General features: G+C 54.5%; 1 protein-coding gene across 1 annotated transcript; it reads left to right on the plus strand.

The window, feature by feature from the left end:
* The first annotated feature begins 1,712 nt into the window (after window positions 1-1,712).
* On the plus strand, window positions 1,713-10,162 carry FAM234A (family with sequence similarity 234 member A). The gene is given in 17 exon segments (XM_049768275.1): window positions 1,713-2,108; window positions 5,896-6,012; window positions 6,181-6,372; window positions 7,900-7,919; window positions 7,921-8,033; window positions 8,238-8,348; window positions 8,392-8,575; window positions 8,624-8,717; window positions 8,720-8,782; window positions 8,785-8,815; window positions 8,954-9,038; window positions 9,140-9,500; window positions 9,563-9,602; window positions 9,604-9,659; window positions 9,743-9,814; window positions 9,817-9,874; window positions 9,876-10,162. Coding segments are annotated over 17 exon segments (1,944 nt in total). The 5' UTR covers window positions 1,713-1,837; the 3' UTR covers window positions 9,952-10,162.
* Window positions 10,163-14,666: the final 4,504 nt, after the last annotated feature.

A 14,666-nucleotide genomic window follows, 5' to 3' on the forward strand; every position in this document is an offset into this window, starting at 1 on the left:
AGGGGTTACTCCTGGCTATCTGCTCAGAAATAGCTCCTGGCAGGCACGGGGGACCATATGGGACACCGGGATTCGAACCAACCACCTTTGGTCCTGGATCGGCTGCTTGCAAGGCAAACCACCACTGTGCTATCTCTCTGGCCCCATTGTGTTTGTTTTGTTTGTTTTGGGGCAGCCCTCAAGGGTTACTCCTGGCTTTGCACTCAGAAATTAATTCTAGCAGGCTCAGGTGACCATATGGAATGCTGGAGATTGAACCCAGGTTGGCTGCGTGCAAGGCAAACGCCTTATCCACTGTGCTATTGCTCTGTTCCAGCCTGCTGGTTGTTGCGAAAAATAAAGCTTTCAATGGCCTGTGTATGTTTTTGTGTCAGTCAACCTTTTTTTCGGTTCTCAGGCCTAGACCTGGTCTGGAATTGCTGGGTCCTCTAAGAAAATTTCTTTTTGGTAGGTTTTGGTGTGGGGGCCACAGCTGGTGGTGCTCAGGGGACCAACTAAGATGCTGGGGGTTGAAGCCAGGCCAGCCATGTGCAGAATCAGCACCCTATGTACTAAACTATCACTCTGGCTACTGGGTCCTCTAGAAATTCTGTGCCCAATGCTTTCCCCTGCTCTTTGTAGAGGCTTTTGGTTTTTGGTTTGTTTTGGGGGTTACACCTGGCAGTGCTCAGGGGTTACTCCTGGTTCTTCGCTCAGAAATTTCTCCTGGGGGCCAAAGAGATAGTACAGCAGTAGGGTGTTTGCCTTGTACGCAGCCAATCCAGGATGAATGGTGGCTGGAATCCTGGCATCTCATATGATCCCCCAGGCTTGCCAGGACCGATTTCTGAGTGCAGAGCCAGGAGTAACCTCTGAGTACTGCCGGGGTGTGACCCAAAGACAAACAAACAAACAAACAAATTTCTCCTGGTAGCTGGTAGGACCATATGGGATGCTGAAAATTGAACAGATCAGCTGTGTGCAAGGCAAAGCCTTATCCCGCTTTGACCCATGTTGAGGCTTTTGTGTCTCAGGGGTTGGTTGTACTCTTGGCTGTGGTGTTAAGGTCAGGGCAATACGGCCAGGATTCACCTCTCACCATGGTGGGTGCTGAGGCCTCTCAGCCTGACACCATTAAAGCAGGCTTGTGACGTGTGTGTGTGTGTGTGTGTGTGTGTGTGTGTGTGTGTGACCCAAGGAATCTATGTGTCTATTCACCCAAAGAGCCACTTTTGGCAATACCTGGCCGGCCTTCAGTGTCCATTACAAGGCCCGTTGCTGCACAAGCTTCCCTAATGGTGCTGGGCATCAGGCCCCAGGCATAGATCTCTGCAAGCAAGGCTTTCCCTTCATCCCTGTCCTTCCTCCCCAGCCCCTCGCCTCCTGCTTTCCATCAAAGCTGTCCTAGCGATGCATCACTTGCCTTCAAGCAAGTTCCTTTGGTTAATTGTTCAGAAACAGACCTAGAAAGTGAGACTGATCCACAAAGCAGCCCGCAGGCAGGGTGCCGGGGCCACCTGGTTGGGGACACTCAGAGCTGAGTTGTCTCTGGAGGGAAGCAGGACTGGGCCCCCCCACTCTGCTCCACTCCAGCCAGTGAATGTTTAACCTGGGCTGGGTCCCTGCTCCACCCACGAACGTCAGTGGGCAGTGGGCAGGACCTACAGCAAAGCACTTCCGTTCCCACTGACCTCACACATCTGCTTTGCCTCCTTAGGGATCCTGTGACCCAGTGGGTTCTTTAGTTTCGTGTCCTAGGGCATGGGGCACACAGGCGGCACTGCCTCCAGGTGGCCTCTGCCCTTTTCAGACCCCCATTCTCTGCCCCGCAGGGATCTGTGACAACAGGGATGTGCTTATGATGATGGAGAACAAGGACGTGGAAGCCGAGATCCACCCCTTAAAAAATGAAGACAAGAAGCCGCAGGGGACTCTGGGGACCCAAATGGGCAAAGAGGAACCCCCGAAAGTCTCCTCACAACTGTCTCGCCTGTCCCGCTGCCGCAGGGTGGTCTTTTTCCTCTCTCTCTTCATCTGCCTTTTCACCGTCTTCGTCATCTCCTTCATTGTCCCCTGCCCAGAGTTGTCTGTGGCCCAGGGGATGTGGAGGATCAACTTCAGCCAAGCAGGTGAGTTCGTGCCCCGGAGGCCTGCCTTCCTGGGCATACACTACATTAGGCTTCCATGCCTACAGTTCTCCTGGCACTTGGGGGAGTTCCAGTTCCCCACTGGGAAGGAGCACTGGGCTGGGAGATGTTCAAAGAATCAAGCACAGATCTCGTTTGCAAGAGCCCTGAGTTCCATCCCCAGCACTGCCAGTGTGCGCCTTCCCCCATAAATAGGGGGCCTCTCACCTTTGAGGAATGGTGGGTGGGGACCACACATACAGTGGCCTGCCTACTTGGTCTTTTTAATTTTTGTTTTGGTGTTTGGGCCACACCTGACAATGCTCAGGAGTTACTCCTGGCAAGCTTGGGGTACCAAATGGGATGCCGGGAATCAAACCTGGGTCCATTGCAGATAGACTACGTGCTGTGCTATCGCCCCAGCCTCTATCTCTTTCTTGAATTAAAACAGACGTTGGGGCTGGAGTAATAGTACAGTGACCCAGATTTGATCTGCAGCACTATGGATGGTCCCCCAAACCTGCCAGGAGTAATCCTGAGATCAGTAACCCTGATCCCTGAGCAAAGAGCCAGGAGTCAGCCCTGTCTGGTATGACACCAAAGAAACAAATGAAATGGCCAGGATGTGGCTGGTGGGGCCAGACCAAGCCTGGTATGCTGACCTTCCCAAGCCTGCCTGGTGAGTGTCTTTGCTTTAGGGCTGAGTCCGGTTCCTGGCTCCCTTGCGCAGGACAGTCCTGGTTCCAGGCCACGCAGGATAGATGAGAGCAGCCCCTCCAGATCCAGGCCTGCTGGGTGCAGTAAAGGGCCCACACAGGCTGGCTTTGTGGAGAGGGTGAATCTATGGTCTGGGGGGTCAGGTGGCTTCTTGATAGTTGTAAGGACAGACCCTGACCCAAAGTGCCGTTCTCATAGTTGGAAAGTGCACAGCTGCATGGTATGAAACATTCACAGAGCTGGAATTCATCCTTGGCACCTGTGAAGCCTTGGGTTCGATCCCTACACCCATGTGTACATAGGCCCTCACTCCAGCCTTTCATCCTAAACAAAACTCTGAACCACCCTCCCTCTCGGGCCATACATTCCCTTTGTGTCTGCCTCACTTTGTCTAGCTCCTGGTGTTTGCCTATGCCACAGTGTCCATCCCTTTCCTGGCTCTGCACTCAGGGATAACTCCTGGCAATGCTTGGGGGACCATATGGGATGTCAGGAATTGAACCCAGGTCAGCTGCTCACAAGGCAAATGGCCTCACCTCTGTACTATCTATCTGGCCCCTGATTTTCACTAATTTTTGTTTTGTTTTGTTTGTTTGTTGGGGCCATGCCCGGAGGCACCCAGGGGTTACTCCTAGCTCTGCATTCAGAAATTACTGCTGGAAGGTTCGGGAGACCATCAGGGATGCATGGGATTGAACTTGGGTCAACCACCTGCAAGGCAAACACCCTACCCACTGTACTATAGCTCTGGCCCCTGATTTTCACTAATTTTATTTTATTTTATTTTATTTTTGCTTTTGGGCCATGCCCTGTGGTGCTCAGGACTTACTCCTAACTCTAAGCTCAGAAATCGTTTCTGGCAGGCTTGGGGGACCATATGGGATGCCGGAATTCAAACCACCATCCATCCTGGGTCGACTGTGTGCAAGGCAAATGCCCTATACCACTTCGCTATCTCTCCAGCCCAGATTTTCACTAATTTTTAAGCTGAGTTTGTGTCTTAAGGCCTCTCCTCCCTTCTCAACTCCTCCGCAGATCCCACACTACATCCTTGTCTGTTCTCTATCATGCTCTGGGTACCTTTGGGGTGTTTGGGCATCTGTGCTGAAGGCCCACCAGGAATCCCCATGGCAGTACTTGGTAAGCCACATAGTGCTAGGATCCTTTCAAAGCCTGTTTGCTGGCCAGTCTGAAACCTCAGCACCATCTCCCCAGCCCCACTTACTTCCTCTAGCCAGAGTCCCTGATTCTACACTTGGGTAAATCACGCAGTGTTTGTCTTTGCTCAGTTCACTGAGCGTAATGTCCTGAGGGCCAGGATCACCCGTACATGAGTGTGAGTGTATGTCTATGAACGTATGCGTGTGTGGGTTGTGTATGTGAGTGAGTGAATTATTTGTGTGACTGCATGTGTAAGTATGGGAGTGCGCAAGTATGTCTGACTGCCTGTGTGCATGGATGTTTGTAGATGTACATGAATGAGGGCATTGTGAAGGTATGCGCATGATGTGTGTAAGTGTGTGAGTGAGTAGGGGGTGAATATATGTGCATGTGGTTTCACACGCTGCTGGGAATGGCCCTGGGACCTCACATAAGCAGGTGCTGTGGGCTGGAGAGATAGCACAGCAGTAGGGCATTTGCCTTGCACACAGCCGACTTGGGATGGACCCAGGTTCAATACCTGGCATCCCATATGGTCCCCTAAGCCTGCCAGGAGCGATTTCTGAGTGCAGAGCCAGGAGGGGAACCCCTGAGCACCACTGGGTATCGCCCAAAACCCAAAAAAATAAAATAAAATAAAACATTTTAGGGGCGGAACAATAATACAGTGGGTAGGATGTTTGCCTTGCATGTGGCTGGCCTCGGTTTGATCCCCAGCACCCCATAGGGTTCCCAAAGCCAAGAACAGTTCTGAGCACAGGGCCAGGAGTAACCCCTGAGCGCTGCTGGATGTGGCCCAAAAATCAACCAAACAGACAAACAAACATGTGCCGTGTTGTGTGTTGCTGAGCTGACTTCCAGACTCCTGTCTCCATATCCTTGGCCACTGTTTGATAAAACCCAGTATCTCTTGCTTCTCTCTTTCTGCCCTCTGGGTCAAGCCAAGCCTGTATCCAGCACTCTAAGTCATCTATTCCCATCCCCACATAGGTATTTTTTGTTGTTATTGTTGTTGTTTTTGGTTTTTGGGTCACACCCAGCAGCGCTCAACGGGTTCCTCCTGGCTCTATGCTCAGAAATCGCTCCTGGCAGGCTCGGGGACCCTATGGGATACTGGGGATCGAACCCAGTTCCGTCCTGGGTCAGCATGTGCAAGGCAAACACCCTACCTGTGCTGTGCTGTGCTGTGCCTGTGCTGTCTCTCCGGCCCTCCCCCTCCCCCTGTAGTGTTTTTTTTTTTTTTTTTTTTTTTTTTGGTTTTTGGGCCACACCCGGCAGTGCTCAGGGGGTTACTCCTGGCTGTCTGCTCAGAAATAGCTCCTGGCAGGCACGGGGGGACCATATGGGACACCGGGATTTGAACCAACCACCTTTGGTCCTGGATCGGCTGCTTGCAAGGCAAACACCACTGTGCTATCTCTCCGGGCCCTCCCCCTGTAGTTTTAACATTTTGAGTTTAATTTTACGTGTGACATAAGGCAGAGTTCACTGTCATTACTTTGATTCGTGACTTGGTTTGTTTTTCTTTGGGGTGCTCCCAGTGATCAGGGCCAGCACCTCAATGCAAAGACCTCGCAGTGTCATGTTTCCTGGGTCCTCCAGTGTTGGGGACCCACTCCAGCCAAGTTCAAGTTACCTGCAGTGATCTGGGCACTCTCCAGGGCTGCAGCCAATAGTTCTCAGGATGCGCTGTGGTACCAGGGATTAAACCCAGCCCTGTGCTACCCTGGCCTGAAAGAGAGGGGTTCCTGAGCATGGGGTGGGATTGGAGTATTGGGGCCCCCTATGTCCCAGCTGTCAGGGACTGGTACGGAAGAGGGTCCTGCTGTGGTGGCTGCAGACAGCAGGTGTGAGCTGTGCCACAGTGAGAGGTGTCCCACTCTAAAGATCAGACTGTGGTCTTGTTTTTCAGTCACCTACAACTTCCTGGGCATGAGGGATGTGAACATGGACAGGATCCAAGATGTTCTCATTCTTTATAAAAGCACAAACACCAGCAGCAACTCCAGCATATCCTGCTCGGACGAAGGTGATCCTATATCTGAACCCATCCTAGGTTTCCCATTCGTGGTGGGGGGAGCAGAGATGGAGGCAGTCTCAGGGCTGCCCAGGGACCTGTGGTGGGTCCGGGTATAGCGGGCCACAGCCTGTCTGGGCTGGGAGGGACAGCAGCCCACACCCACCCTCCTCTGCCTAGGTTTCTCGACTCCCTGCACCTTTGTGGCCGCTCTGTCAGGAGTCAATGGCAGTGTCCTCTGGGAAAGGCCGGCAGCCCAGGACGGGGCCCTCGTGGATTGTGCCGGCCCCCTACCAGGGCACCACGGGGCAGCCTCCACCTGTTTCTTCCTTGGCAGGTCCAGCTCCCTGATGGCCGTGGACTCATCTACAGGTCAGCCAGCCCCATGTGCTGCATCCGAGTGTGGGGCTTCCACTGGGGAGGGCAGCCCGGCGCTGGGCCACCCTGCAGGTTCCCTCTCCATCTAATTGCTGTCTGAAGCCCACATGTGGCTGTGTTGGGGAGCAAGAACGATGGGGAACTGACAGTTTCGACAGCCACAGGTCGAGCCAGGTCCCCTGCATGGGGCGGATGTCAGAGAGCTCTGAGCTTGGGGCAGCTGAGCAAGCAAGTCGAAGCCTCAGGCCTTATAGAGAGGGCAGGGACTGTGTACCTGGCAGTAATCAAATGCCCACGTGAGAGGGTGTTGAGTGCATGGGAGTTCTGCAAGGAGAAGGGTCAGGGGCTGGTGGATAGCACAGCGGGAGGGCATTTGCTTTGCACCTGGCTAACCCTGGTTTGATCCCCCGATCCCACCAGGGTAACTCCTGAGCACAGAGTCAGGAGTAACCTCTGAATACTTTCAGGTGTACCCCCTCCCAATAAAGAAAAGAAGGATCATGTGGTACCCTGAGCCTACCAGGAGTGATTCCTAAGTGTGTAGAGCTAGGTGTAAGCCCTGAGCATCACTAGGAGTGGCCCAAAGCAAACAAGCAAACAAAAAACCGAAGATCAAGCCTGGAGAGAAAGGACAGAGGCTGAGGCCAAAGGCACTTGTTTTGAATGAAGCTGTGACAGGTGGTTCAAATCCTAGTTCCTCCTGTGGTCCCCTCTGTGGCCCCCAACCAGAAAGCCAGGAGTGACGCTTTGTATGAAGAGCTGGAGATAGTACAGAAGCAGGGCGCTTGCCTTGCACGCATCCAACCCAGATTCGATCCATACAGTCCCCTTAAGGAATACTCCTAGGTGCAGAGCTAGAAGTCCCGAATACCACCAGGTATCACTCAAAAAACCAAAACCAGAACAACTAAAACAAGATCTGGATGAGATGGAGTCTGGCTAAGAAGCTGCCTAACCAGAACCTTTGCTTGGGATCAGATATAAGTTACACTCAGAGAGAACATGGACCTCTCTCCTGAGCTCTGTGTGTGTGTGTGTGTGTGTGGTTGTGTGTGTGAAATGATAGAATGTCTATGAGTGCATGTATGAGTTTCATGTGTGCGTGCATGCATGTATAAAAATGTTAATGTGTGTATGATAAGTATGGAAATATGAGTCTGTGTGTATTAATAAGTACAATGGTGTGGGCCGGAGAGATATCATGGAAATAAGGCATTTGCCTTGCATGCAGAAGGATGGCAGTTTGAATCCCCCGACATCCCATATGGTCCCCCGAGCCTGCCAGGAGCAATTTGTGTGTATGTGTGTGTGTGCTTGCACTTGGGGGTGCAGAGGGCCTTAGTGGCAGGACTCTCGGGGCTCTTGATGGCTTTTGGGGGTGGCCAGATGGGGTCTATCCTCTGCATGGAAGGATGTTCCAGGGACAACGTCGGGAACTGGAGAGAGTGGGGTGGGCCAGTCTGCCAACCTGTTATGGCGAGTCTCCTTGGAGGCTGAATGCTGACGGTGTGCCTGACTTAGGGGAGACCTTGTGGAGCTCTCGAGACCTTCGTGGGCAAGAACGCCTCCTCACTGAACACACTGCTGCGGGTGCCCGACATGAATGCTGACGGCTCCCCAGACCTGCTGCTGCTCACCGCAAGAGGGGAACCGAGGTACCATCCTCCACCAGACTCTGGGGACATCCCCGCCCCACTGACCAGCACGGCAAGGGCTGCCCCCAGAATGGCAGTAAATGCGCTTCCTGACTAGGTTTGGGGGGTTAGGTTCCAAGTCTCTGGGGCTTGACGGCAGATCCTCAGAACAAACAGCAGACTCCCAGAGCCTGGCAAGGGCTGTGACTGCCTGACTAATTCCAGGTCCAAGGCTATGTCTACTCCAGCAGCACCGGGCAGCAGATCGGGGCCCCCAGGCAACCTGAGTGTGGACGGCGTGCGAGCGGCGTCCCCCTGCACAGTCTCCAGGGCCAGGTGCCCATCACATCCTCTTCCCCTGTGTGAGTGCTGCCCGCAGGGGCTGGGGAGGGGCCAGGGCACCTGCAGACCCTGACAGGAGCCCTGTCGAGCAGGAGGGTCCCCTGTGCGGCTTCTCCATGAAGGCCCAGGCCGAGGAAGCGACCAGTACGGACACGAGCCCACTAAGGAGGGACCCGCAGTGGGAGGCTGGTGCTCAACACCAGTGCCCAGGCGCTGCGCAGGTGGGTGTGGGCGAGGGGCTGGCCCCACACCCTGGCCTGGCCCCTCAGCACAGGGGAGGGAAAGGCTTCAAGCCCTGTTCTTCCCATCCGCTGTCCCTCAGTGCTGGGACCATTCGCTACCTGGTGAAGGCACCAAGCTTGGCCATGAAGATCTGCTCCTCGTGGGCTCAGAGGCCTGTGTGCTGCTGAGTGGGCCCGAGCTGGAACCAAGTGGACCATCCACATCACCCAGGTCCTTAGGTACAAGGTTTTGTTGCAGGGAATGTGTGTGGCCCTCTGAAGCCTCACTCTGGGGGCCCAGAGACACCCCGCTGCCACCTCAGCAGTGGGGTGCACGGTCCCCCTGTCTCCTTCAGATCCGTCATGCTCTTCCTCTAGGAGACCCATCTTCGGCCGCTACAAGCCAGACACCTGGGCTGTGGTCCTTGAGAATGGCACCAACACTGACAGACAGTGTGATGCTGTGTGTGTGTGTGTGTGTGTGTGTGTGTGTGTGTGTGTGTGTGTCCAGGGCTGTGGCAGCTCCGTTCCTGGCCCTGGACCCCCTCACTGTCCCTCCCCCAGATCCTGCTTCTGGACCTCAGTTCTGGAGCTGTCCTGTGGAGCCACCTGCTTCCCTGCTCCCGACGAGACCCACACTCAGCCAGCCTGATGACCGCAGACCACAGATCTGTCTTCTTCTTCTGGGGCCTTCACCAGCCTGCTGGCACCAATGAGACGGTACTGGTGGAGAGGCTCTCAGGGTCCAGCCTGAGGACACAGGCCCAGACTGCCAGCCTGCTAGCAGCCGTGGGGCCGGGGGAAGATGCAGGGAAGGGCAGACACCCACACCCAACCAGAGCGGCTCAGCGGTGGGGCTGGGAGAGGGGTGCAAACTGGAGTGGGCACCCAGTGGCTCATGAGGAGCCCCAGATAGCGCAGAGGTGAGCACAAGGTACGGGTGTGTTGAGCCTGTGCCCAGCAGCCTCCTGCCCTCGCGCCCAGGAGCCGCAGAGGCCCGACACTGCCTGTACATGTTCCACCCACCATGCCAGTGTCTTGCTGGCCCTGGTCAACATCTCCGACAACATCATCGCCTTTCGTGGTGAGTCACCTGGGCTCAGGCCTGGTCTCTGCCCCCGTGTGTGCCTGGGGCCGAGAGACTTCATGGCCCTATCCCCATAACAGCGGTCCTGCTGGAGCCCAGTCGTCATGCAGCCTTTGTGGTCCTGACGGGCCCCACCAGCCCAGAGGTGCCAGGCTGGTCTCCGTGACCAAGTATGAGGTCCGGGCCCTGGTTCCTCTAGCAAGGTGGTCCACCTGGCGAGGGCGGGCAGGACAGCGATCAGGTCATCCAGGACCGGTTTTCCCGCCTGCGCTACTGGACCGAGAGCTAGACCAGTGCACTGCTGCGGAATTAAACGTGGAAACTGCCTCCACCGTCTCCTGCTGACTCTTGCTTGACTGGTGCCTGCCTGTGGGTCCCTCCTGAGGGCGAGGGCCTCTCCCTCCACTGCTGCCTTTGGTTCTTCACCAGGCTGTGCTGGACTCTGCTCCTCCAGCTGCCCACCTCCCACTCAGCCTCCGAAAACGCCCTTGCATCCCTTTGCCGGGCCTGTCCTCCTGCTCCTCCTACTTTTGCTCTCCCCCTGTTCCTCCTCCTCCTTCTGCTTTTTACCTGCTCCTCCTGCTTCTCCTCCATCCTCCTGCTCCTCCCTCTCTTCCATTTCCTCTTCTTTCTTTCCTCCTCCTTCTCCCCCTCTCCTCTCTCTGTCCTCCACTTTTCCTCCTCCTCCTCCTCCTACCTCTCCTCTTCCCGCCACCCCCAGTAGTGCCTACCCACACCATCCATAACTCAGGAGCTGCTGGCCTGGGACAGGAAGCACCCTGTGGGTGTACCTGCCAAGCCCCTAGGCCCAGCCAGAGGAGTGGGGCAGGGCCTCTCCCTGGCATTGTGGGGTGTGGCAGGCTGCTTTGTGTCTAAAGAACCGGTCACAAGAGGCCCATAGCCCTGCCCCTGGGAGCTCCTGATTTGTGCCTCTGCAGGACTCTCCGCTGTGCCTTGTACCTGCGACCGCCCTGGTGACCTGTCCCATGGGACAGACGGGATGGCTGGACCACAGCTGCAGGAATAAAGATGTCTGCACTGTCCATGTGTCTTTGTACCTTCTGTCTGTCTGCTACCCTGTTGCTGTCTGGGCTTGGGGTCAGTGAGGAGTTTTCTTCACCCCACACCTGCCTGCAGAAACTCTTACTAGGGGTCCCCACAGCCTTGCCCCATATGTGCACACAGCCAAGCACACATGGCAAGGGACCCCCAGCCGCTGCACCATTCGAAGGCAGCTCAGCAGGGAGTCGGGGCTCAGGCTTGGGTGCCCTCTGGAGAGATGCCACAAGGGATCTGCCCTCTCACACAGCTGGCCAGTCTGATCCCAGGACTGAACACAGAGCAGGAATAGCTCCAGAGCACCACAGGGTGTGGTCCCACTCCCAGAAAAAGCGAAGACCCAGAACCCACACAAATCCCCTCGCTACTTCCTCAGGGAAACCGGCCATGTAGTCCTGGCAAGACTAAGGAATGGCCATGTGTGCGCAGTGACAAATCCCAAAGGGAAAATGCCTTGTGCCCAGGGTCCAGGCTGCACCACAGAGGTTACAGTATGTTCAGGGCATCCAAGGAGAGGCACCTCTGGATCCCAGGGCATGAGGACCCTCCATGTCCTAAGGCCATTTCTTTTTTTTTTTTTTTTTTTTTTTTTTTTTGTTTTGTTTTTGGGCCACACCCAGCGTTGCTCAGAGGTGACTCCTGGCTGTCTGCTCAGAAATAGCTCCTGGCAGGCTCGGGGGACCATATGGGACACCGGGATTCAACCAACCACCTTTGGTCCTGATCGGCTGCTGCAAGGCAAACACCGCTGTGCTATCTCTCGGGCCCCTAAGGCCATTTCTGAAGCTTATGCCTGGTAGCATCTTGTCCCCGTCCTTGGTTCCTGGCTTACTTAGCACCAGGAACCGGGTTCCTGACTTGTGTGTTCAGCCTGACCCTCAGGCCACACAAATCGCCCTTCCGTCTCCCCAAACCAAGACCCATGTCTGTGTACCTCCTCTGCACACCTAAGGACCCTCCATGAACATATTTCCACCTGAGCCTCTGAGCTGAGCCTGTGCACTGGTTGCACAAAGGATGTAGCACAGAAGCAGCCGGTCTTTTATTTCTCTGCAGAGGCAGAAGGACTGGGAAGCCAGACAGGACACAGTCTAGTTTCAGCTACCTTCATCTTAGCGGAGAAATTGGGCCCCTTAGGGGAGGGTGACCAGAGCTGTTCCCCACAGGGCTCCAGCTTCCTGACAAATCTCACCCACCACTCCATGCGGAGCCTGGGTATAGCCACGCTAGGAGGTTATCCAGGGGTTTGGTTAGGGGAGGTAGGCAGGGCACAGGGGTATAGCTCATGTCCCCCACTGGACTCATTGGGGTGCACTTATGGCCCAGCAGGTGTTATTGCTAGTGACCCAGGGATCACTGGGCAGGCATCGTGATATGGTTGTGAGGTCTGGGGCTGGAGCAATAACACAGCGGTAATTGATTGCAATACAGGACTACAGGACTATTGTTCGCACCCTGAGTTCACACCCTGAGTGCCTCGGGGTGTGGCCCCAAAACCAATCAATCAATCAATAAATAGAAAATCTGCAGTCTCAGTCTGCAAAAGGCATGGGCACCAGGGCTAGGGGTACTGGGGCCTACCCCAGTGGCATAGAATGGGAAGATATGATTTCCCAAGTAAGTCTGGAGGTTTCCAGAACATTCATGGAGCCCTATGATTCTGGAATTTTCCTGGTGACTCCTCACTTCCTTGACTGAGATAGTCTCCTTTTCTTTTCTTTTCTTCTTTTCTTTCTTTTCTTCTTCTTTTCTTCTTCTTCTTCTTCTTCTTCTTCTTCTTCTTCTTCTTCTTCTTCTTCTTCTTCTTCTTCTTCTTCTTCGATAGTCTCCTTTTCTTCTTCTTCTTCTTCTTCTTCTTCTTCTTCTTCTTCTTCTTCTTCTTCTTCTTCTTCTTCTTCTTATTCTTCTTTTTTGGTTTTTGGGCCACACCGGCGGTGCTCAGGGCTTACTCCTGGCTGTCTGCTCAGAAATAGCTCCTGGCAGGCACGGAGGACCATATGGGACACCGGAATTCGAACCAACCACCTTTGGTCCTGGATCGGCTGCTTGCAAGGCAAACACCACTGTGCTATCTCTCCGGGCCCCTTTTTCTTCTTTTTTTGGGCCACATTGGCAGCATTCAGGGGTTACTCCTGGCTCTGCACTCAGAAATGACTCCTGGCAGGCTTGGGGGGACCATATAGGGAGTCAGGGATAGAACCCAGGGCCGTCCTAAGTCAGCTGCATACTAGGCAAACGCGTGCTATTACTCCAACCCCATAGTCTCCTATTTTCAATGCAGTCATTTAAAAACTTCCAGGACACCAGAGTGGTAGCACAGTGGTAGGGCATTTTCCTTGAAAACAGCTGACACAGGACAATTTGATCCCCAGCATCCCATATGGTCCCCGAGCCAGGAGTGATTTCTGAGCACAGAGCTAGGAATAACCCCTGAGCACTGCCAGATGTGGCCCCCAAATCAAAAATTAAAAAAGTGAGGGCCCGGAGAGATAGCACAGCGGTGTTTGCCTTGCAAGCAGCTGATCCAGGACCAAAGATGGTTGGTTCGAATCCGGTGTCCCATATGGTCCCCGTGCCTGCCAGGAGCTATTTCTGAGCAGACAGCCAGGAGTAACCCTTGAGCACTGCTGGGTGTGACCCAAAAACAAAAAAAAAAAAAAATTTTTAAAAAGTGAGCAGACAGCCAGGAGTAACCCCTGAGCACTGCCGGGTGTGGCTCAAAAACCAAAGAAAAGAACTTCCAGGGATCAGAAGGCACTAGCTTTACACATGACTGAATGGGGTAGGATCCCTAGTACCCCATATGATCCCCTAAACACCAAGGAGCAATCCTTGAACACAGAACAGAAGTGAACCCTGACCACACCAGGTGTGGTCCAAAAACCAAAACCAAACCAAACTAAAATCCTTTCAGGGCATTTTCAGGATGACCCCAAGAAGTGTCCTGTAGGACCCCAGCAAGCTGCTCAGAACTCATGGAGATACCACCTGGGGTGCATCTCTGAGCAGAGTGAAGTTGCCCAGTTCCTCACCTTGGGCCACACCCCTGCGGCTAGGTGACAGGGGATGAGGAGCCCATACCACTGTGGAGAGGACCTCACCTTCCACACATCGAGCACATCTGGGACCCCAGGCTGGAAGACAGGGTGCAAGCTGACGTCAGTCAGATGCTGCTGTACTCACATCTCACACGAGCCGGGATGGATCAGCTCACATGCAGGGCCCCCATGCCTGTGCCCTGAGCCCCTGGACCTCCCCCTACCCCAGGGCCTCCACCTCTCAGCCTGCTCAGGCCTGTGCGGCTCCCACCTCTCAGCCCAGCTGCATTCACCAAGTTTGCAGCCTCATTTCTTCCTCTGGCCCTTCTGGCCCCAGCCAGACCCAGGTGCTCGCAGCAAAAGCTGAAACCCTCCAGGGTCAGAAAAAGAGCACACAGCATGTAGGGCATTTGCTTTGCATGAGACTAACCAGGACAGATGGTGGTTCTGGTTAGATTCCTGGCATCCCATATGGTCCCCGAGACTGCCAATTAAATTTAAAAGGGGGGGGGCAGAGAGATAGCACAGCCTCAGGGCATTTGCCTTGCAAGCAGCCGACCAGGACCAAGGGTGGTTTGAATCCCGGCATCCCACTGGTCCCCCGTGCATGCCAGGAGCGATTTCTGAGCACAGAGCCAGGAGTAACCCCTGTGCGCTGACGGGTGTGGCCCAAAAAACCAAAAGAAAAAGTTGAAACCCTCTGGCCCTGCCGAACACCCTCCTCACACATGCACTTATATACATATGCAAACACCTACACATGTGAGGCACACACGCAGAACACATAGGCAGATCCTTTCTTCTGTGCCTTGTCTGTAGTCACCTGTCATTCCTGGTCCCTCTGAGCCTCTACCTGCCTGCTTCCTACCTGATCCTACTCGCCCCAATGGCCAATGGTCTCTCCCTT

Source organism: Suncus etruscus, chromosome 2 (genome assembly GCF_024139225.1).
Source record: "Suncus etruscus isolate mSunEtr1 chromosome 2, mSunEtr1.pri.cur, whole genome shotgun sequence".
NCBI classification, from domain to species: domain Eukaryota; kingdom Metazoa; phylum Chordata; class Mammalia; order Eulipotyphla; family Soricidae; genus Suncus; species Suncus etruscus.